This window comes from Puma concolor, chromosome D4 (genome assembly GCF_028749965.1).
Source record: "Puma concolor isolate L17-30 chromosome D4, mPumCon1.1.hap2, whole genome shotgun sequence".
Lineage (NCBI taxonomy): Eukaryota > Metazoa > Chordata > Mammalia > Carnivora > Felidae > Puma > Puma concolor.
This window is the reverse complement of record NC_141679.1, coordinates 8,094,362-8,116,905: the sequence shown is the minus strand read 5'-3', so window position 1 is coordinate 8,116,905 and position 22,544 is coordinate 8,094,362. Positions and strand designations below refer to the sequence as shown.

Below are 22,544 nucleotides of genomic sequence, written 5' to 3'. Positions count from 1 at the left end.
CAATAAATCTACATGGTTAACAGGACACAGAACAGGATTCAGATCCAAAATAGGAAAATAGTGGGGCGCGCCTGAGTGGCTCTGTCGCTTAAGCGTTCACCTTCATCTCAGATCGTGATCTCTCAGTCTGTGAGTTCGAGCCCTGCATCGGCTCTGTGCTGAAAGCTCGGAGCCTGCAGCCTGCTTCGGATTCTGTGTCTCCCTTTCTCTCTGCCCCTCCCCTGCTCACGCTCTGTCTCTGTCTCTCTCTCTCAAAAATAAAGATTAAAAAAATTTTTTTTTTAAATATGAGAAGTTATCCATGGAGACGGAACATGAGGGGGGTGGGAAAGGAGAACCAACAGATTTCTTTTTAAATGTGCATGCACCTGTTTGAAGTCCAAAGACATCAAAAACGTAGAGTTTTCCTAGAAGTGACAGAAGTTATCAAGTTCAGGAATATGGCAAAATCGAATGCGGGTGGTTTTTAGGAAGAAAATTCGGGCCCGCATGAAGTCAAAGCTCTGTAGCTATAGTTTCTTCTGGAGTCGAGGAAGAGAAGTTCATTACCCTTTTTCTGCCTGTGCTGAGCAGGCTTTTATCATTCTGTGAGAAAAGGCAATGTATCAGACTAAACTGACCAGACTAAACCGACGGTAAGTAAAGTAAGATGCAGAACTTTCGGGAACAGGTCAAAGTGAAGACGAGCTTTGACACGGAGTCGATCACTACAGAGAAAAGCTGTATCTTAAGGCCCAAATCTGGGCTACCATCTTCTAGGAATTTCGTGTTTTTTAAACATTCCTGCACTGTGGTCAATGCCGGACTCAGGAAATATTGAGGATTTCACCAAGCTGAAGGTCTGTTGTTTTCTCAGGCGTGTGCCAGAGGGAGAGCAATGAGAAATTACGAGAAAGCCTCGCCGAGCAGGTCTCGGGAGCACAGCACGGGGATCCCTGTTAGAAACCCATTCAAGCCCTATCGCTTGAGAGAGGAATCTTGCTTTCTCAAGAACTGCTTCAGCTGTACAAACAGACTTTCTGCAGAACTGTAACTGAACACTACCAGCAGTAAGCCAGCGTTTTGAAATGTCATCAAGCTCTAGTGCCAGGTGACAATTGTTTGCTGTGACATGATTTATGCAGCACATTTCATCCACTTATCTTAGACTCAAAGGAATGTTACCAAAGGGTTCGCATTCAGATGAACAGGCATGATTTCTAGCCCGACCGTTGCGTCTGCGAAGAGTGAAAAACACACCTGGGAAGTTCCAGGACAGGATCCTACTGATTCAGTTTTGAGAGTGAAGAATTTAAGAGCCACAGCTCCGGCACCCTTAGGGGACCTCCCTCTATGGTGAGGACGTGGTTTGTCATTGGGATGCAAACAGTTGACTAAAATGTAACCGGAATCCAAATATATTGTTAATATCCTAAGTGACGTGCGCAAATGGTATGTACCATGGTTAACAATACTCTATGGATAGAACCTTCCGTTTCCACAGATGTGCTCTCGAGGGTCAGGCGTTCATGTCCCCCTTTGTGGTCTGTGCTTCAGGACCGTGAGAGGGATGTTTTTACCCTCTGACTCTCTGGCTCCTATTGAATTATCCACACCCCATCCTTCCATCTGCTCACCTATTCACGTGACGGCAATATTTTGATAGAAGAACACCTTTAAAAGAGAGAATCCTCCAATAATGACCCTAAGACAATTTCATTTTTTTAAATATTATTACCTAGAGAAGGTAATCTATGTTCTCTGTGGGTGGTGACATATGGGTATTAGGTCCCTTTCTCTATATAAAATATGTGTTGCTTTTGTAATCCAGAAAAACAGATTTAAAAATATTTTTTAAGTTTAGTTAGAGAGAGAGAGAGAGAACATGAGCAGGGGAGGGGCAGAGAGAGGGGGACAGAGAGAGAATCCCAAGCAGGCTCTGCACTGTCAGCAGAGAGCCGGACATGGGGCTCGAACCTACAAACTGTGAGATCATGACCTGAGCTGAAATCAAGAGTCAAACACTTAAGCGACTTAGCCACCCAGGTGCCCCCAAGAAAAAAAGATTTTAAACGACTATGTAGTGACATGATTAGGAAGACCTTATTATAAGAAGTTCTCATTTTAATTTTTTCAATTAGAAGTGTTTATTTATTGAGAGAGAGACCAAGTGCACGCTAGCAGGGAAGGGGTAGAGAGGTAGAATCCCAAGCTGGCTTCAGCTGCCAACGCAGAGCCTGATGAGGGGCTCGAACTCACGAACCGTGATATCATGACCCGAGCCAAAACCAAGAGTTGGATGCTTAACCTGACTGAGCCACCCAGGCGCCCCAAGAAATTCTCATTTTTAAAAGGTGGTTATATATCAAAGGACCTGGGTCTGGGATATCCCTCTTGCCTTCTGTCTTTACCCAGGCTTACAGCCCAACTTAGATGTGAATACACACACGAGCTTTGTCCTAGGATCTGTGACCGACTGGACAGTGGAAGGCAGGGGCTGAGCAAACCTAAAATTACCTATCAGCTACTCAGAAAAGACACTGAATCTAGTCGGGGCTCTAGAAATGAGATTATATTATACGAATATGCCAAATTTTCTTAGGATGAGACACACTGAATCGGCATCTCGGCAATTTATGCTCAAGACTAAATGGTTTCAAATAAACACATGGGGCGCCTGGGTGGCGCAGTCGGTTAAGCGTCCGACTTCAGCCAGGTCACGATCTCCCGGTCCGTGAGTTAGAGCCCCGCGTCAGGCTCTGGGCTGATGGCTCAGAGCCTGGAGCCTGTTTCTGATTCTGTGTCTCCCTCTCTCTCTGCCCCTCCCCCGTTCATGCTCTCTCTCTGTCCCAAAAATAAATAAATGTTGAAAAAAATAAAATAAAATAAACACAAATACTCTTATACCTCAATAGACACATGCACAAAATAACCATCTATCTATTATGTTATCTAACATAATAAATTTAACACTGTTAGAAAAAAAAGTCCTTGTTTAATGAAAAAATTATCACTCATATTTGCCCAGGTTTCCTCTATGTTATGCGCGCATCAAGATAAACATCTAAAACATTTGAAAACGTAACATTTCAACTTTTAATATTCAGCTTTACTTTTCTTAGCATTAAGCCTGAAACTAACACACTGAAGTTGTTGTAAAGCCTTACTGGTGTCACATATTCACCCCCTTCTTTGCACAATTTAACTGAAAGCAGCATTTCAGAGAGTTAGCTAGTACCTTACCTCCCATCTCAAGCTTAAAAGGATTATTAGGGGCTAAAAAAAGTCCTCAAACAGTGTATCACTAATTACATCATGAGAGGATAGTAGCTAGTGAAAAGCTACATGTGTCCACTACCAAAAAAAGCGCTAAAACATTGCTCACTATTTTCTTGCCATTTCCAAATATACAAACTTCAGTTTCTACAGCGAGAAAGGGTGATGCTTGGATATCACTTAACCAATTAATTTCCTAACAAGCAACATATTTTTACCATATGTGCAACGGAAAACTACAAACGCCTTCCAGTGCTTCTAATGTATTCTCACCCTGATGTATTGAATGTTCCCACAGATGATTTCTCTAATGTATTCTCACTCTGATGTATTAAATGTTCCCACAGATGATTTCTCTTGTAAAATGACAACGGGTCATGGTAACCTACAAAATCCAACATTTTCCAGTGAGTTCTAACACCCATTCCTGAGATCTACTTTTTTTTTCTTATATTCTTTCACTAATATTCATTTCAAATATAGGTTATAGTAACAGTCCCACTGCTGCCTTTAACAGTAATTTGTAACTCAGCTTTTTATGTCCCTCCATACAGGAAATAAATGTAAATACAGCTCATGAGGCAAGATGTTGCATAAAATATAATCATGCATAGTATCAACAATATGCTTAACGATTTAGTTTATAGCTACTGGTTCTTATATCTTATGTCATTAGGTAGGTGGTATTTACTGCAAGGTAAGCACTTTGCAAATTTACACAGGAGAGAAATTTCAAGTTCATGATTGTTATGAAAGGAAAAATAAAAAACAATCTATTTAAGCACCTTATGAGATTCTATCTCATATAATTTAAACTCTTCTGGTAGTTTTGAAATGTTATTCTAGGAAATGTTAAGAATATGCTAGGTGATTTACAAGGGCATCGAGTTTCTTGGTAGGGGGGTGGTGGTTACAGTCTGAGTTAGATAGCAAGACAGGTAGCAAATGATTTAAATCCTACAGTAAACTTTACAAGCTAATATTCTTGAAAGAACATAAGAGAATAACAAACTATTTGAATGGCATGAAAACACAAATTGAATTGCGTTTCTTTATTAAACATTATGGTTCATCATTTTTATTCACTTAATCCAGTTTCCCAATCCTCGAAGACAATTTTAACAGATACTGTGCTGGTCAGTAAATAGCATTTGGCATCATCCCAATCCTCACTTTCACAGAATATGCTTTGGATGAAGATAGATTGAACACCAACATGTAACATCCGTTCGATAAAGTCAATAAAAGTGATGACTAAGCAACGGGAACGCATGCCCCAGACTTCTCATCTCAAAAAGGTATAACTTAAGAACTATTGCACTCTCAAGGAATAGGCTCTTCCTCGGAGGAAGTACAAATAGAATATTCTGCCAGATCAAAGTTTTGAAAAAAAATTTTTTATTAACATTTACTTATTTTTTGAGAGTCAGAGAGCACGAGCAGGGGAGGTGCAGAGAGAGGGAGACACAGAATCGGAAGCAGGCTGAGCTGTCAGCACAGAGCCCCATGCGGGGCTCAAACCCACGAACTGTGAGATCATGACCCGAGCTGAAGTCAGTCGCCCAACCAACTGAGCTACCCAGGTGCCCCTGGATCAAAGTTTTTTAAAAAAATTCACCGTAACCTAATAATTAACCACTGACAAGCCTTTAAGAAGTTGAAGTACGCACAAAGCAGGACTTAATGAGCACATACAAGGGACTTTACAAAATGTTTCATGAACAAAAATAAATACAAGAATTAAAATCTCCATGAAATATACTATCATATATCATATATATGATTTATTGATATTAAATTCACACCCAAGGTTATTGAATTTGCATATCCAGTTTTACAAACACCTGTATGAACATACTGGCATAAGCTATTTTGGTTTTTGTTTTATTTCGGTTTTAGCTACAAACAACCATTTGGAGAATTTCTGAAAGTAAGAACATGCCCTTTCTCCTCGACTAAATATTTATTTCAGTAAGAAGAATTAAGTTGTCAGAGTAACAAAACTGACTGTATTTTCCAAATCATAAAGCAGTTGGTGTTTACCCTTCCCAAAAATGAAAGATGGGGAAACATTCCCCAATTCATTTTATGAGGCCAAGATTACCCTGACTTTTTTTTTTTTTTTTTTTTTATTAATGACAAAAACAAGAAAATTTAACTACTACCAATAGACCTCAGAAAAACAGACATAAAAGTGTCTGGAATAAAATGCTAACAAATCAAACCTAGTAACATATTGGGGCTCCTGGGTAGCTCAGTGGGTTAAGTGTCTGACTTCGGCTCAGGTCACAATCTCATGGTTCATGAGTTCGAGCCCCATGTGGGGCTCTGCACAGACAATGTGGAACCTGCTTGGGATTCTCTCTCTCTCCCCCTCTCTCTGTCCCTTCACTGCTCTCTCTCTCGCTCTCTCTCTCAAAATAAATAAAAATAAAACTTAAAAAAAAAACTCTAATAAACGTATAAAAAAATGTAATGAATCATGACAAAACAGGATTTACCCCAGAATTCAAAGTTGCTTTATCATCAGAATTATCAATCATAGTAATTTACCAGGTTAACAGACTAACAGAGAAAAAGCCCTGGATCATCTCAATTTAACATCCACTCATAAATATAAACTCCCAGCAAACTGGGAATAGAAAGGAACTTCCTCATCGTGATTAAGGGCATCTAGAAAGAACCTACAGCTAACATTAGATTTAATGGTGAAAGACGGAATGTTTTATTTCTAAGATCGAGAGGAGGACAAGGCTATCCTCCCTTACTATTTCTATTCAACACCATAGATCCTAATCAATGCAATAGGGCAAGAAAAATGAATAAAAGGCAGACAAATGAGAAAAGAAGACGTAAAACAATCTTTATTTGCAGACAACATGACTATCTATGCAGAACATCCTAAAGCATTTTTTAAAAATGCTATTAGGAATAGGAAGTACATTTAGTGACATTACAAGGTTATAAGGTCAATATATAAAAATTCAAATATGTTTCCATACTGGCCATATTGTATCTCATACTATTGAAATATATAGCATAAATTATTTACAATAGTGTCAAATATAGGACACACTTAGTGATAAAATTAACAAAAAATATATGCAAGAAACTAGAAAACCAGAAAGTAATAAGAGAAATTAAAGAAGACCTAAATAAATAGGTATGTCATGTTTACGGATTATAACACCCAACAGAACTAAAATATCAATTTTTGTGAAATTAATCCATAGACTCAACACAACTGCAGTCAAAATTCCAGAATTCCAGGAAGGTTTTTCTTGTGGATTTTGACAAGTTAATTCCAAAGTTTACATGCAAATGTAAAGGATCTAAAATAACCACCACAACTTTGAAACACAAGACAAAGTGGGAGAAACTACATACTATCTAATTTTAAGACTATAAAGCTACAGTAATCAAGAAAGTAGGATACTGACATAAAGTAATTAAAAAAAATGGAACAGAATACATCCATACACATACAGTCAACTGGTTTTCAATAAAGACGTCAAGATAACTCAATGGAGAAATTACAGTCTCTTCAACAAATGGTGCTGAAAAAAACTGGATACTCACATGGAATTATATGAAACTTGTGTCACACCATATATAAAAAACTAACTCAGAATGTATTATAGACCTAAAAATAAGATTACAAGCTCTTAGAAGATAACATGAGACAATGTAAGTGACATTAGACAAAAATTTTTCATATTTCACAAAAACCCCAAGAAAAAAAAATTGATACATAAAACTTCATCATAATGAGACGTATGTCCTCTGAAAGGGCAAATTTAAGAAAATCAAAGTGCCAGCCCATAGTCATGGGGAAAAAGTTTGCAAAACATATTTCTGATAAAGGATTTGTCCCCAGAATTATGTAAATATCTTAAAAGAACTAAATAAGAAGGAGACAAAAAAAAACACACATGATTTTTTAAAAAATAGGTAAATGGTTCGGACAATAACAAAAACAATATGCAAATGGCCAGTGAGCTTATGAAAAGATGCTCAACACCAACAGTCACTTTAGGGAAATACAAATGAAAACTAGAATGAGATACCACTACATTTTCACTGGAACTACAGCCACAATTAAAAGCATTGTCGATACCTTGCACTGGCAAGGACGGGGACAACTGGAACTCTTGTACCCTACCAACAGGGATATACAAGACGGTACAGCTACTTTGCAAAACAGTTGGGTGGTTACTTATGAAATTAAACATACCCTTCTCATAATGACTCAGCGATCTCTCTGCTACTCACTTACCTGAGTGAAATAAACACATATGCCCAAACATTTGTACTAAATGTACGTAACTGCTTGACTCACAATAGCCAAAAACTAGAAACAATCCAAGTACCCACCGATTAGTAAACAGAATAAACAAAGGGCAGTGCGGCTATACCGTGAACTACCATGTCACAGCGGAAAGGAACAAACTATGTGATGCACGCACCATCTAAATTCAGGTACAATCTGAAGAGAGCCAGGTACAAAAACCATATACTGTCATGTATATGCTGTGATAGGAAATTCTAGAAAAAAGACAATAATAGACATAAAGCAGATCTGTGGTCACCAGAGGCCAGGGAATGCAGTACAGGATCAACGACAAAAGGCTGGGTACAAATGTTTGGCAGTGATGAAAACGTTCTGCTTCTTGACTGTGCTAGTCGTACATGACTAGACACATTCGTCAAAATTTGCCACACTGCACACTTCACATTGGGGAATTATACTCTATGCAAACTGCACATCAATACAGCCAATTAAAAAAGGTAGCAATCAAACGTACATTGAAGATATACATTGGTGGCAATGTCGGACAGCTTACCTATCCAAGAAAGAATGGCACTTTGAATATGTAAAAATGCCAGTGCTAAACAACAACAACCAAAAACCCAAAGGGTATCAGTGGAAAAGTGAGTCTCTTGCCCAACCCTAGATTTCTAGGCTTTTTTTTTTTTTTTTTTTAACTTCATTTATACTCACAAGGAAACTATATTACAATATGAGGACCCGCTTACTAATTAAGGTATCTATATATTTTTTATTTTTTTTAAAGAGAGTATGTGTGCACCTGAGTGGGAGAGACAGGGAGACGGAGAGGGAGAGGAGAAGGGAGAGGGGGAGAAGGGGGGGCAGAGAGAGAGTGAGAGAGAGAGAGAGAGAGAGAGAGAGAGAGAGAGAGAATGAATGAATCCCAAGCAGACTCCACTCTCAGCACAGAGCCCAACATAGGGCTCGATCCCATGACCCTGGGATTATGACCTGAGCCAAAATCAAGGGTCAGATGCTCAATGAAGCTCCTAGGTATATATATTTTAAAGGATGCTTTATTAAAATAGAAGACTCTTTAACTGATAATAATACATAGCCCATTCCTTTCCAGAGGAAGACCTTCCCCAAAGGCTTTATACTCTGGAGACTTTACCCTGTAAGTCAGATTATCAGTGATCTGTCAGAATCATAGTATCCCACATTTAACAACCTGCCAATCCTTGTTCTAAACTTTATCTGCTGGCAAATACAATATAAACCATTACTTAACAATATGGCACCTTGGATATATTACAAGCCCCATTAAAACATCCTTAACGAGTAACTACAAAATCAAAGCTATTATTCCTGTATTCCAGGAGCTTACAGTACACCTGGGAAGAAAAGGCCTCCAACCTGGACATTTCTATTAAGAACCAGGATACTGTATATGCCAAAGTAGAACAGTGAGCAGTAAAGACACCAAGATTGCCATGGCTAAAAAGAAACCAAAGGGGACAGAATGAGATAGGAGACACTTGACCATTCCTGAACAAAGGGTTTGAAAAAATGAACGAGCCTGAGACTGACAGAGATGTGAATGACTACGTGAGCAACATTTTCACTGGAGAAAGTACAGACTCCTTACCGGAACTGGAAGATTAGAGACGAGTACAAGATAGGGTTGGAAAGATAGAATTCAATTATTATTATACGCCAGGCATAGTACAAAAATGGAGCTGTTTGGAAAGAAATTCTAGATTTAGGACTTTGGTCTTTTTACCCTGTAGTAGTAAAGTAATGGCAATTTCACATTCATTATCTCAACCAATCATCACAACAAATGATTTTATAGAATGGAGAAACAAAAGGCCTAGGAAGGCACATTCTTACACTTAAGGTAACACAGCCAAAGCCAGGGCAAAAAAGCCCAGTGCTCTTTTCTTTCTCTGTCTTCTATACCACTCAGCTCCTCTAGCCCAGAAAACAGTACCTCTTTTTGTTTTTTAAGTGTGATCATGAGGGGTGCCTGGGCTGGCTCAGGTGGTAGATCGTGCGACTCTTAATCTCAGGGTTATGAGTTCGAGCCCCACATTGGGCAAGAAGCCCACTTTAAAAAATTTGTAAGGTAGGGCACTTGGGTGGCTCAGTTGGTTAAGTGCCTGATTCTTGGGTTCGGCTCAGGTCATGATGTCACAGTTCATGAATTTGAGCCCCGCATTGGGCTCCACGCTGCTGGTGGGGAGCCTGCTTGGGATTCTCTCTCTCTCTCTCTCTCTCTCTCTCTCTCTCTCTCTCTATCCCTCCCCACCCTCTCTCTAAAAATAAATACACTTTTAAAAAATTTTTAAATAAAATAAATAGGGGCGCCTGGGTGGCTCAGTCAGTTGAGTGTCCAACTCTTGATTCAGCTCAGGTTATAATCCCAGGGTTGTGGGATCAAGCCCCGCTTCGGGCTCTGCACTAAGTATGGAGCCTGCTTGGGATTCTCTCTCTCTCTTTCCCTCTGCCCTTCTCCCAGTGGCAGTCTTCTTTTTCTAAGATAAAAAATTATCAAGGGAGGGAGGGAGGGAGATGTGATCAAAGCAATGTTTTAGTTAAATACATATGCTCAGGCTGTATGGGTTGAAGTAGAAGGCAAAGAACAAAGAAGCGAGGAGAGGAACTAGTACTCTACTATAATAATCCACAGACGGTGGGAACAATAGGAATGAAAGTTATCATTCATGGGCTGTTTAAGAAGATTCACTTGTTTGAAAATGCCAAGAGACTCACAAGATAACGAGGAGACCAGGAGAGCCGCTAATAAAATTGAAATGTCAATAAATAGATCCATTTTGTAGAGGAAATTAGTTACTGTTGTCAAATGATGCCCAAACACCAAGATATTAGGTCAAACATTATATGAGTCTCAACCCCCTTAAAACAAATACCCAGAGTTTACCCCTACTGGATATTTTATTTACAGATATTCGTTAATTGTCTGTACTTATAAACTCTAGACCCTCCACCAACTCTCAGAGGTATCCATATTTATAAAGCCCAGTAAGAGTTTATGCCCACTGTCTAGAAACCTTTAAAAATAGTTGGTACACCTAAATCTAAAGAATTAGCAAATATTACCTGTTTAATTAAATCTATCATTGAGTCGAGGCTTTCTTTCAGGGCATCGGGATTATCTGCCAATCCCAAGTAAACACCCAAAGGCGTGCAACTAAGAAAGTATTTTAAAATCTATAAAAAGATAAAATCTATCTTACCTCTTAGAAATTATTTCTCAGGGCAGGGTTCCATTTTTAAATTCTCCCAAGATTCTCAAGAATTCCATTCAACTATGATATTAGTTAAGGGACAAGAACACTGGACGAGTAGCTCCTTAAGAGCTGTAAGTCGATACCCCACACATCAAGTAGTCTTTAAAAGGGGTAACGAAGAGAGTTAGGACCAAGGGAGGGAGAGCTGAGCCCCAGTGAAATCCCATCCAGCCTGGAGCAAACAGAGCAGAGGTCAGTGCTGCTCTTTGCAATGGCCAGTAGAGGCTGCCAACGCACAGGGACACGAGCTCCCCGTCGACCCCACAGACACAGGAGGAGGTGTCCAAAACATAAAGCACTTCCCTGGTATAATGGGAAGACCAGCGTTTTCGGAGCTCATCACAGAGCATTATTCAACAGCAATCACCAAGAGTCTTTTCAACCATAGCTTCTGGGCATGTGTCACAGGAACAAAGGAATCGCAGTGCATCTTGAGCACTTTTGAAAGCTGATCACACTTAGCCGCTCTCTGACCAAAGGAGACCATCGAGCCTTATGGGAATACCTTTCCAGAGAGGATCCCTCAGACATGACAAAGTGGATAGTCTCACTTAGAATACCCGGATTTATCGTCTTTAAACCCTCGTCTGAATAGATGGATTAGTTGGCTTCTTCAATTAAGGTGAATCGTTTACAGCTGGAGGAAACGTTCAGTTACTGGATGCGAAGCCATAACCGGATCTCTAATTTGGAAGTATCAGTCTCAAATGACAAACATTAATATGCTTAGAAGGAACTTTCCTCCTCTTCAGCAGTCAGGTGGGATTCTGGCCGTCTGGGTCCCTCTCCCCGAGCCGGGAACAGGAGCGCTCAAACACGCCGAGCGGCGGTCGCATTTTAAAATTCACTTTGTGAATCTGCTCTGCCATTTTAAGAATTATGTATCTGGCCCTTTCTGCGCTCCAAACACTGCTATTTCGTGTGGAGGGGAACTCTGCCGTCAATCACAGCTCGCGTTCGCCTCGCAAATACACGCCGCAACTCTTACCTGTCACTGCTCTTACATGTAACGTAGGCAGCTCAGCACTAAATCAATTTAAGGAACTGCAGAAGTTAAATACATACGTTATTATTATGATGACAGAAAAGGCAATGAATGTCTTGAAGCTCCATTTGCTTTCTTTGTTAGGGAAGAAAAAGCTAATTATCTGTAGCTGTCAACCATGAAGACCCAGACCTATTTAAATCAACATTAGCCTTGGACAACTGAAACGGTTCTCATATTTTTGCCTGATTGTTTTCTTTTTTGCACCAAAAAAAAAAAAAACCCCATAATTTCATTACAAAATATTAAACATTCCGAAGGACAATGTAAAAACAAGTTGAAAGACTGTAAAACTACACATCTGTATCCCTTTTCGCAACCAATTTAATATTTCAAAAAACTGCCAGGTTTCCGTAATATCCATTCTTTAATTAGTATAGCCAAAATTTAGACAGATGTAAAGCCTCACCACACAAATTCCTATTAATAGCTATGATACTTAGAAAATTCAACTGAAAGCCCACAGACTTCTTGGTTACAATGAAATTATGTCACTGACGATCAAGGAAGAAGTCCATTTATTTAATTAACAAAAGAGAAAAAGAGAAACACAGTCCAAAGTTGAAATGCTGATAAGTGGGGCGCCTGGGTGGCTCAGCGGGTTAAGTGTTCGACTCTTGATTTCGACTCAGGTCATGATCTCACAGTGACATCGAGCCCAGGGTCAGGCTCCACATTGACAATGCAGAGCCTGCTTGGGATTCTCCCTCTCTCTTTCTCTCTGTCTCTTTGTCGCTTCCCTGCGCTTGTGCTTCTGAATGTGCATACACTCCGTCTCGAAATGAGTAAATAAATAAAACTTAAAAAAAAAAGAAATGCTGATAAGTGACAGAAAATTCACACTGGCTCATGGGCTTCTGGTGTGTATGTTATTGTCTTTAGTTCCCAAGCTTCCTTTCTCCGGTCCAGTCCTATTAGAATTTACAAGGAATAACTAGTTGGTCTTGAATTTTCTCTTTTCAGATTTAAGGATCAACTTGCATATTTCTAGACTATCAAATAAGAACTAAAAGAACATTCTTAAGAAGTCAAAGACAAATAAACCTATTATCATTTGTACATAAACTATGGTATCTCTTAACAACGTGCTCCTAAAAGTATGCAAAGATCATTATTCGTGATGAGGAATGCAAATATCCCCTGCATTTGCTCTCAGAGTTTTCCAGTGATAAACATTATTTTCTGCTATTTTCTTTAGAAGAGTCCTTCTCACACAAGTATACTTAGGAGTAGTTTACAATTTCACATTTTAAAAACTGCCTATTTAGTTTTCTGACGCATTTTTAAACACATGTAACCCCTAATATATGCAAAACACAGACAAATTGAAATGCACTCAATAACGGAAGATAAAAATTTGAGAAATGGCCTCACACAATTATAGTTTTAAAAATGATAGCTCCGGGGCGCCTGGGTGGCTCAGTTGGTTGAGCGCCCGACTTCAGCTCAGGTCACGATCTCACGGTTTGTGAGTTCGAGCCCCGCGTCGGGCTCTGGGCTGATGGCTCAGAGCCTGGAGCCTGCTTCCGATTCTGTGTCTCCCTCTCTCTCTGCCCCTCCCCCATTCATGCTCTGTCTCTGTCTCAAAAATAAATAAACATTAAAAAAAAATTAAAAAAAAAAATGATAGCTCCATACATAAATCCCTAAACCTGCCTTAAACAGAAAACTATTTCTAACTACAGCTGACTCACAACTCCAAGATTCTGATGTTCCACAACCCCTCCTTGAAATCTGAAGGAATCGCTATTGGAGACCGGGAGAAAAAGTCAAGAGCCATTAGTATCAAGAAGATAAAAAGCAAACTATCTCAAATCCCAAGAATCACATAGGAAGATGGCTAAGGTATACAGACATGGCCTATCGTGTAGGTAAGGAAGTTTAGTTAAGTAACTAACCTGCCAAAAACTAAGTACAGTTCTCACTGTCCAAAACTAGCAAGTGACAGAATCAAGACTCCATCTCAACTTTTGACAACAAAGCCCAGGTTCTTTTCACAACATGAGACTACCTCCAAGCAGAATTCTTCTCTGGCTTCACATTTCTAGAAATCTGTATCTATCAAGATTGAGAGACGGCTGACATCCTTTACAATTAATGATGCTGGTGACAGTGTTATTCTGTATGCACGCAAACATGGCAGAAATGACAGAAATATGATTAGGGGGTAGCCCTTTGTCTTAAAATAAGGAGGGGAAGATAGATGGTCTCCACGGGTCCTTCTAGCGCTAACATGCTAATATTCTTTGGGTTATTTATCTTGCTAAGATATTCGGGAACAGGTAAGAAGCCTCTGGCTATTTCTTTTCTAATTTTCCGAAATCTGTTCAAGATAACATTATAATTCCTACTTGATCACTGTTTTCTAAAAACTTAAAAACAGTATCCCTGCTAACATCATTCTCACAACTTGGTGAGAGGGATTATTATCTTATATAGGCGAGGGAAATGAGGCTCAAGAAGATTGTGGCGACCTGGCCTGAATCACCAAACTATAAATAACAGAGCAATTCCAAATGCAGGTCTGTCCTCCTCACACCTCAGGACAGCTGCCACCATGTGCCAGAGGCTACCAGAACAACAGCATTCATTTGTCCATCACCATTACTTTGTCACATCCTCCCTCCTTGGTTCTCAGAACCACCCTGTAATGAAATGAGGCAAGTAATACAATTCGGGCCCCATTTTACAAATGAGAAAATGGAGACTCAGAGAATTCATATCACTTGCTCAAGGATCCTCACAAAGGATGGCAAAGCCAAGTCTGAAACCCCGGCCTCCTGCCTCCAGAGCCCACTGTTTCTTCTGTTGTTATATTTCATTGTCAGTTACCGGTTGGCTCTTTGAAACATAGCTTTGAGACATCTCTGTGCCTACCCCGTGTAACCTGGTCTCTCTAAACCTGAACTTCACCGAGTATAATTGAGCTCACGAAGGCATTGCTTATGTGTGATACGGTGACTTCTGTTCACAATATAGATTTTATTTTCTAATCATATTTGTCTAGGCCAGTCAAAAAGATCCCCACCCGGACTTTGAATGATCAAGAATAAGATTTCTAATTATCAGGAAGATCCTACTTGAAAACCAACAGAAAAAAAGAGGCCTAATTTGGAAGCTTGTTAAATTATAAATCAGCCTTCTCTTCGTGTACATCCACTTAACAGGACAGACAGTGGTGCTGCCTCTCTGTCTTTAATTCCTCAGACTCTTTCTACCCGAATGCACTGCCATTACTGAAGGCCAGAATGATCTCATTTAGCCAAGCAGCTTCGTGCCCTTTCATTAGGCCCTAATCTAAATTATACTATAAAGACATAAGGCTCTGTACTTGTGACTGGCTCATGATAAAGGGCACTGGCTGGCCATGTGGCCTGATGAAGTCTTGGGACACAGAGGGTCTTTTTTGGACTTTATCAGTCTTAGAGCAAGCAATTTATTTTGAGCCAGAAAAATAAAATATAATCTTGGGCCATCTGGTTCTGTAACACTCTTTATTTGTTTAGAAAGGTCACTGTTGTCAAGTTATTGAATGTTATCTCTGGAATTGACAGGAAGAGAGAAGTTTCTGAAAGCAGGCCAGGAATATTAAAGCACCGGATATTAAGGTGTAAAGCAGTATTTAAAAGCCTGGGCTTTAGCGTTAAAGAGACTACAGTTCAAATCCCAGCCCCACCACCCACCAGTCAAATGACCTTGGGCAAGTCGCCAGCTTTCTTAATCCATTTTTCCTATCCATAAAACCTAGAGAGTGACACTCTAGAGGGATGTTGTATAATGGTAAAATGATGCAACATCGATACTCCTAGCTTGTAGTTACCACTCAAAATAATTATTATATATTAAATATTATATTATCATATATATTAAATATATTATATATAAAATAATTATTACATGTAATAATTATTCGATAATTGTTATTTTCTGTGTAATGTTTCGTTCTCCTTTTTCTTCAGTTTTGTATGAAACTACAATTTCCATTGCTTTTATAAATGCTTCTCTAAATACAGACTCACAATTTACGCTATGCCTGTCAAATATGTGGATCCAGAGCCTAATCCTCACAAAAACCTCATTCTACCTTAAGCGTTTCAGCAATATTCACTATTTTCCAAAATCAAATCTATGGCAGCCATTACTCTCTTGGGGGAACAACCAGGTGGCTGTGTCACCAAACGGTGAATAGTAAGAAGTATCAAACCCATAGCTGAACATCCTCAGTGGGCTGGGAGCACTGCGCCTTACTGGCCACCTGTTATCGTGTCCTGATGCTGTTATGCAATAGTTATTTTCTTTGCATTAGGTAGTCTTCTATTAACGTCTCACGGGCATCCTGAGGCCCAACTCCTGCAGGAACAAGATGATCTAGAGTTTTTGTAGACAGACTCGTTAGGCCTGGCCCCTTTGTGAGAAGAGACCGGCAATGTGATTAAAAATACGCAAATCATTAAAACCTACATCTAACAAGGCAGCTCGGTCAAAATTCCATCCAGAATGTTGCCAAAGAGCAGTGTTTTCAACTCAGCAGGCCAGGTTCCAGATCAACTTATCTAACCCCTCAGTGACCATCTCAAGGGTGGGCAAAGATTTCCCTCGCACGTTGGCACAAATGGCCGTCCTGACGTGTTGAACCGAATTATTCCCACATATGACTGGCTTCACCAGACCACAGCAGGCACTCCAAGCTAGAGCAAGGCTAGTATCAGGCTGGGAAGAACAAATCCATCTGTTTTCTACCCAGTATTAGCCGCGACACAGTTTCCTGTTTGGTGTCGACAGTTAACAGGCACACATCTTGCCTATGAACCACTGAGTTCTCTGTTTACTCCGGAAGACTGACCAAAGACAGGTGGCAGTTATGAAAGACAAACTTCAAGCTCCAAGATCTAGCAAAGACGGAGTACTTACAAACCAACAAAAATCTAAAACATACACACTGAGTCAAGGGCTACAAAGATAAACAGACCAGGGAAGTCGAGAAGCCTAGATGGAAAAACACGTAGGAGTTCTCTTGGTCAACCTTCGTTTGCCCAACTTAGCTGTAGGACACCACACCCTGCGCTTCCTCCCCAACCGTAGTAAAAGATGCCCATGGCGTGCTGAAAACTCCCAGCCTGCAGAGTCATCTCTGGGGCGCCCCTCACAGGTTTGCTACCAAGAGCTGAGTTGTGTGCACCCCCAACACCATTTTGTTCCAAAACCTCATGGGGGGGGGGGGGTATTGTTAGTGTAATTAGCTAATCTAATTAAATATTAGATAAGCCATGTAAGCAAAAATCAACAGTGTTCTGTCTTTAGAAACTAAATCAAAAGCTTAGGAAAGACTTAGAGGTAAGTCACTACACACTTTGCTGTTGAAATAGGTAAAAGTAAAAAATAGAAAAATGGGCAAAATCTAAAATATAGAATGGTGGTTCTCAAATTTTAGTGTGGAGGCCTTGTGAAAACAGATAACTTAGCCCCAGTCCCTTGGTTTCTGAATCAGGAGGTAAGGGGTGAAGCCAGAAATCTGTACACTAAGAAATTCCCGAGTAAAACTTGGGGCACCTGGGTGGTTCAGTCAGTTAAGCATCTGACTTCCACTCAGGTCATGATCTCACAGTTTGTGAGTTCGAGCCCCACGTTGGGCTCTGTGCTCACAGCTTGGAGCCTGGAGCCTGCTTCAGATTCTATGTCTCCCCCTTTCTCTCTCTCTGCCCCTGCCCTGCTCCTGCTCGGTCTCTGTCTCTGTCTCTCTCTCTCTCTCAAAAATAAACATGAAAAACATTAAGAAAAAATTCTCATGTTATGTAGAGCAGCTGGCCTGGGACCCACACTCTGAGAATCAGTGCCTTTCAATTCTCTAAATTTTAAAATCTACATTAAAGAAAGTGTAAAGTGGAAAGGGTTTGTCAGGAATGTAGATTAATGGGAGACGGGTTCCCCACAGCAAACCTACGATACAGGGAAAGGCCGGGGTCCTAACCAGAAGACAGTCTGTTATGTGCGTGATTTAAGATAAAACAGAATGTTAGTGGGATGTAGGCATCATTTTTTATGACTGACTGTTTTAAATGACTTTTTCAATTAATGGACAAGCTACGAACATCAAACTCATCAGAAGACATCCGTCAGATATGGGCCATTTAGACACCCCTGGGGTATGACAATCCATTCCCCCCCCCCCCCATCCTTCACTGGAAGAAGAAAATTCTAACTTGATAGCCTCCTTGGTTCCTAAAAACACAAGCTCACAGCATCAATGAGTCCTTTATGAAAATTAACGGAAGGAAACCTCACTGAGGATGGAGTTGGGAGGTCAGCAGGGGTAGCTCCCAGGCCCTGCCCCTCCTCTTCAACTGCAAATCCACAGTAGGAAGAGACCGGACCTGGCAGGCAGCTACCTCACTATTCCAGCCTTTTCTGCCCTGGCAACAGTCCAGCCAATGAGAGACAGTCACGACCCGGCCACTGAGAAGCCACTCTACTTGCGACCCCCAGTGTATGGCAGGGGACTTTTGGTTTCTAACAGCCCTCCCGAGTCCCCTTGCCTCTACAGAAGACCCTATCTCCCCTTTGTTCTCCAGACTTGCCAATGGTTTGACGACAGCTGGTAGCTCCCAGACTGCAATTCTCTGCTCTTCCCAAATAAACCCGTTTTTTGCCGGTAAAGAACTGGCAGTTGTGTTTTTAAGGTTAACGCCTTTAAAATGAAAGCTTAAGGGTGATGGGTATAGAGGAGGGCACCTTTTGGGATGAGCACTGGGTGTTGTATGGAAACCAATTTGACAATAAATTTCATATATTGAAAAAAAATAAGAAAAAAACACAAAAATAAAATGAAAGTTTAAGTACCACTATCCAATTTACACGAGATGTCCGACGCAGAGAGGGTAAGAAACATCTCTAGAGGTGCAAGTCAGCCTAGGGGCAGCCTCAAGCCTTCAATACGGATCTATCCCCAGATTCAATGTGTTTCACCCCACCCCCCAATTTTACGACATGGCAGTATAATCTCTGCAAGTGTCCAAGGCAGGTTAGAAACAACACTGGAGTCCCAATCACTCTAAATACCTGTAAAACATGAAATGCTCAAACGGACACAGCAGTGTGGACTAGGTGGATTATAAGCACTGCATCTGTTGTCTTGAACATCATCTAACATCATCTATAATCTGTAGAGGATCATCAAATATAGGGCACTGGAAGGTAGCTGGTCTACCAGCACTGAAGCCAAATTTTTGGCAATACAACTCCACTTAGGCAAGAAATGTGTGGAGAATGGATGCCAGAAAGATTCACAAGCAGATGCAGCAGGGCAAGTGAAATAGAGACAACCAATGTTCAGACACAAAGAAGCACATTAGGTACACAATGAAATAACGCATCTACAGATGTAACATTTAGGGCCTTCTTGGAAACAAGGGCAGAGCCAATCCAGTCATAGTAATCGCTACCTGACGACGCCTTTAAAGCAAGTTATTCATTTTAGAAACTAGAGGAAAACACATCAAAAAAAAAAAAAAAAAAAGGCAGCTTAGCTCTGTCTTCTAAGGTGGCAATGTGTTCACGTAGTATCATATGAATTCCAGAAGAGGACTAGCAGTAAATCAAGCAGCTAGGAATGATTAGAACAGCTGCTATTAAAAATAAAACAAAAAATACACAAACAGAAAATAACAAGTGTTGGCAAGGATGTGGAAAAATTGAAAGGCTTGTGCGCTACTTGTAGGAATGTAAATTGGTGCTGTGATTAGGAAAAACAGCACGGAGGTTCCTCAAAAGATTAAAAATAGAATTAGCATATATATCATCAAGCAATCCCACTTCCAGATATACACCCAAAAAAGCTGAAAACAGGATCTCAAAGAGGTAACTTGTACAGCCATGTTCACTACAGCATTATTCGCAATAGCCAAAAGGTGGAGGCAACCTAAATCCCCATCCGTGGATGTGTGGATAAAGAAAATGTGGTATACACATACAATGAAACATTATACAGTCTTAAAAATGAAGGAAATCCTGTCACATGCTACAACATGGATAAACCCTGAGGACATTCGGCTACATGAAACAAGACAGTCACCAAAAACACAGACACTGCATGATTCCACTTATATGAGATACCTAAAGTTGTCAAACTCAAAGAAATGGGAAGTAGATTGGTAGGTGTCAGGGGCTGAGGGGGAGAATTAAAGGGGAGTCATTCTTCAATGGGTACAGAGTTTCAGTTTTACAAGAAAAATTCTAGAGGTCAGTTGTACAAAAATGTGCATAGAGTTAACACTATAGCACTGCACACTTAAAAACAGTTAATATGAGTTTTAAAAACCAGGAATAAAAATGCCTGGAATACCCCAGTAAAGTGATACATAAAAAAGCATTAGAAATGTTCAAGAGACCTTGCTTAAGAAAACCAGAGTCTCACAAGATTAGATGCAGTTTTAATCATTGTAACCTCTTAATAACGCTAATTTCTGTAACACTCTAGACATCTAAGACTTCAGTGTGTTATCTGTGGTGGAAAGAAGGTATGCCACATTGGAATTACTCAGAGGTCGTTAAAAATATTACTTATTCTCACCCAGAGAGATGTTCCCAGTTGAGTGAGCCATCATTACAGATGCAACTGTGCTATATTCTTCAACTGTGCTGGGACTGAAAACAGATTGAGAATTTCATTTTTAAGTGATTGTTTAAATCAACAGTAAGAAAATTCAATTTCATCACTTTTCCCAGAATAAGGAAATTACATGTATTGTTTGATATAATTAAACTGTCTTCGTACCATAAAGCTAAACATCGGTTTTATTTTCTGAAGGCATATGTAATACATTATAATTGTGGCAGCTCTACACGACAATGAACAGTCTTTTTTTTTTTTTTTTTTTTAATTTTTTTTTTCAACGTTTATTTATTTTTGGGACAGAGAGACACAGAGCATGAACTGGGGAGGGGGAGAGAGAGAGGGAGACACAGAATCGGAAGCAGGCTCCAGGCTTTGGGCCATCAGCCCAGAGCCTGACGCGGGGCTCGAACTCACGGACCGCGAGATCGTGACCTGGCTGAAGTCGGACGCTTAACCGACTGCGCCACCCAGGCGCCCCGACAATGAACAGTCCTTGTGATGAGATTGGCTCTCCAGTGAGCTGAGCACCCATGGAGAACAGAATGAACAATATATGGAAAATGCAGATAGAAATACCTCGCAAGGCTTCTGAAATATTCTGCCCAGAACATTTCTCCAGTCAACAGCACCTTCCTATGTACATTTATCTCCAGGTACATCTTCCCAAGATCTACTCTGCCCTCCAGAGACATTGCTCATCTTTTCTTTTCCGCATTTAGAGGAAGGAAAAGAACTGAATTTTCCATACCCAAGCTTTCAGTGACAAAATAAAGGGGATCTCTCATTTCCATATATTTGCCATTTCATCTCCAGGGAAACAAAGCTACAACTTGAGAACCAAGGGTTAATGCAATCATTTCACACTGAGTTCACCTTGGTGCATCTTCCTTCTACCATGTTTTAAATATCTATGGATATAAAGTACCTGACAGTATTATAAAATTAAGCCCTGTAAGAGGATCCGTGAACCAATATGCTCTATTGGTAACATTTCCTTAAGAACAACATGAATAGGTTATTTGACCTGGAAGCTATACGTTATAATCTCTTTTCTACAAAGGTATACTGGAGCTCCATAAATCTATTTCTCAACTCTTGGTCTTTCCCTTGGTCTGTCTTTCACTCCCCTTTCTGAGTTCTTTTCTTAGCGGCTGCCCTGGAAATTACAAGGAGTATTTTTACCTTAAACATTCTAGTCTGGATTAACATTAACTTAATTTCAATAAGAATCAAAAACTTTCCTTAGATATACTTCCATTTTCTTCCATTCCTTTTTACTGTTATTGATAAGCAAACTATACTTTTACATGTTATAAGCCTGTCAATACAGGGGTTTTTTTTAATTGTTATTATTGCTTTATGCAGTTGCCTTTTAAAACACGAGAAAGACATTATGAAGACAAAGGCTTTTGTGAGTATTTTTCTGCATATGTCTCATAACTATGTAGTTACTTTATCATTTGTCTTTATTTCTTCATGTGGGTTAGTTTACTGTCTAGTCCTTTGTAGTTACTGCTTATTGTTTCATTCCAACCTGAAGGACCCTCCTTAATTATTTCTTGCAGGCAAGTCTGCTAACAACAAATTCTCCAGTTTTTTGTTTGATTTGGTATGTTGTTACTTTGTGGTTGTTGTTGGCAGCTGGTTTGGTTTGATAAATGTCTTTTTTTTTTAATGTTTATTTATTTATTTGGTGGGGCGGGGGGGAGGGGGAGAGAAAGTTGCAAGCAGGCTCCAAGAGGCCAGCACAGAGCCCAACAGCGGGGGCTCGAACTCACGAGCCCTGAGATATGACCTGAGCTGAAATTAAGAGTCGAATGCTCAACCGCCTGAGCCACCCCAGCGCCTCTCGTTTGGTAAATGTCTTACTTTCTCCTGAATCTTGGAAGGAGACTTTAGCCAGATACAGAATTCCTAACTGGGAGTCTTTTTTTTTTCTTTCAACACTTTGAAAATGTCTTCCAGCCTCCATGGTTTCTCATAAGAAGTCAGCCATTCATCTTACTGAGGATCCCTTTTATGAGATTTTTCTCTTCCTGCTTTCAAGAT

General features: G+C 40.1%; 1 protein-coding gene across 11 annotated transcripts in view; it reads right to left on the bottom strand.

The window, feature by feature from the left end:
• RFX3 (regulatory factor X3) overlaps positions 1–22,544 on the bottom strand; it is a 298,993-nt gene that overhangs the window by 226,380 nt on the left and 50,069 nt on the right. For 2 of the 11 annotated variants that reach the window (XM_086684915.1, XM_086684916.1), the window contains exon 2: positions 20,451–20,524. The exons of the other annotated variants lie outside the window; for them this stretch is intronic. In XM_086684915.1, coding sequence (XP_086541041.1) covers positions 20,451–20,484 — 34 coding nt within the window. In that variant the 5' untranslated portion in view covers positions 20,485–20,524. The remainder of the gene's footprint in view (positions 1–20,450; positions 20,525–22,544) is intronic. 11 annotated transcript variants of the gene reach the window in all.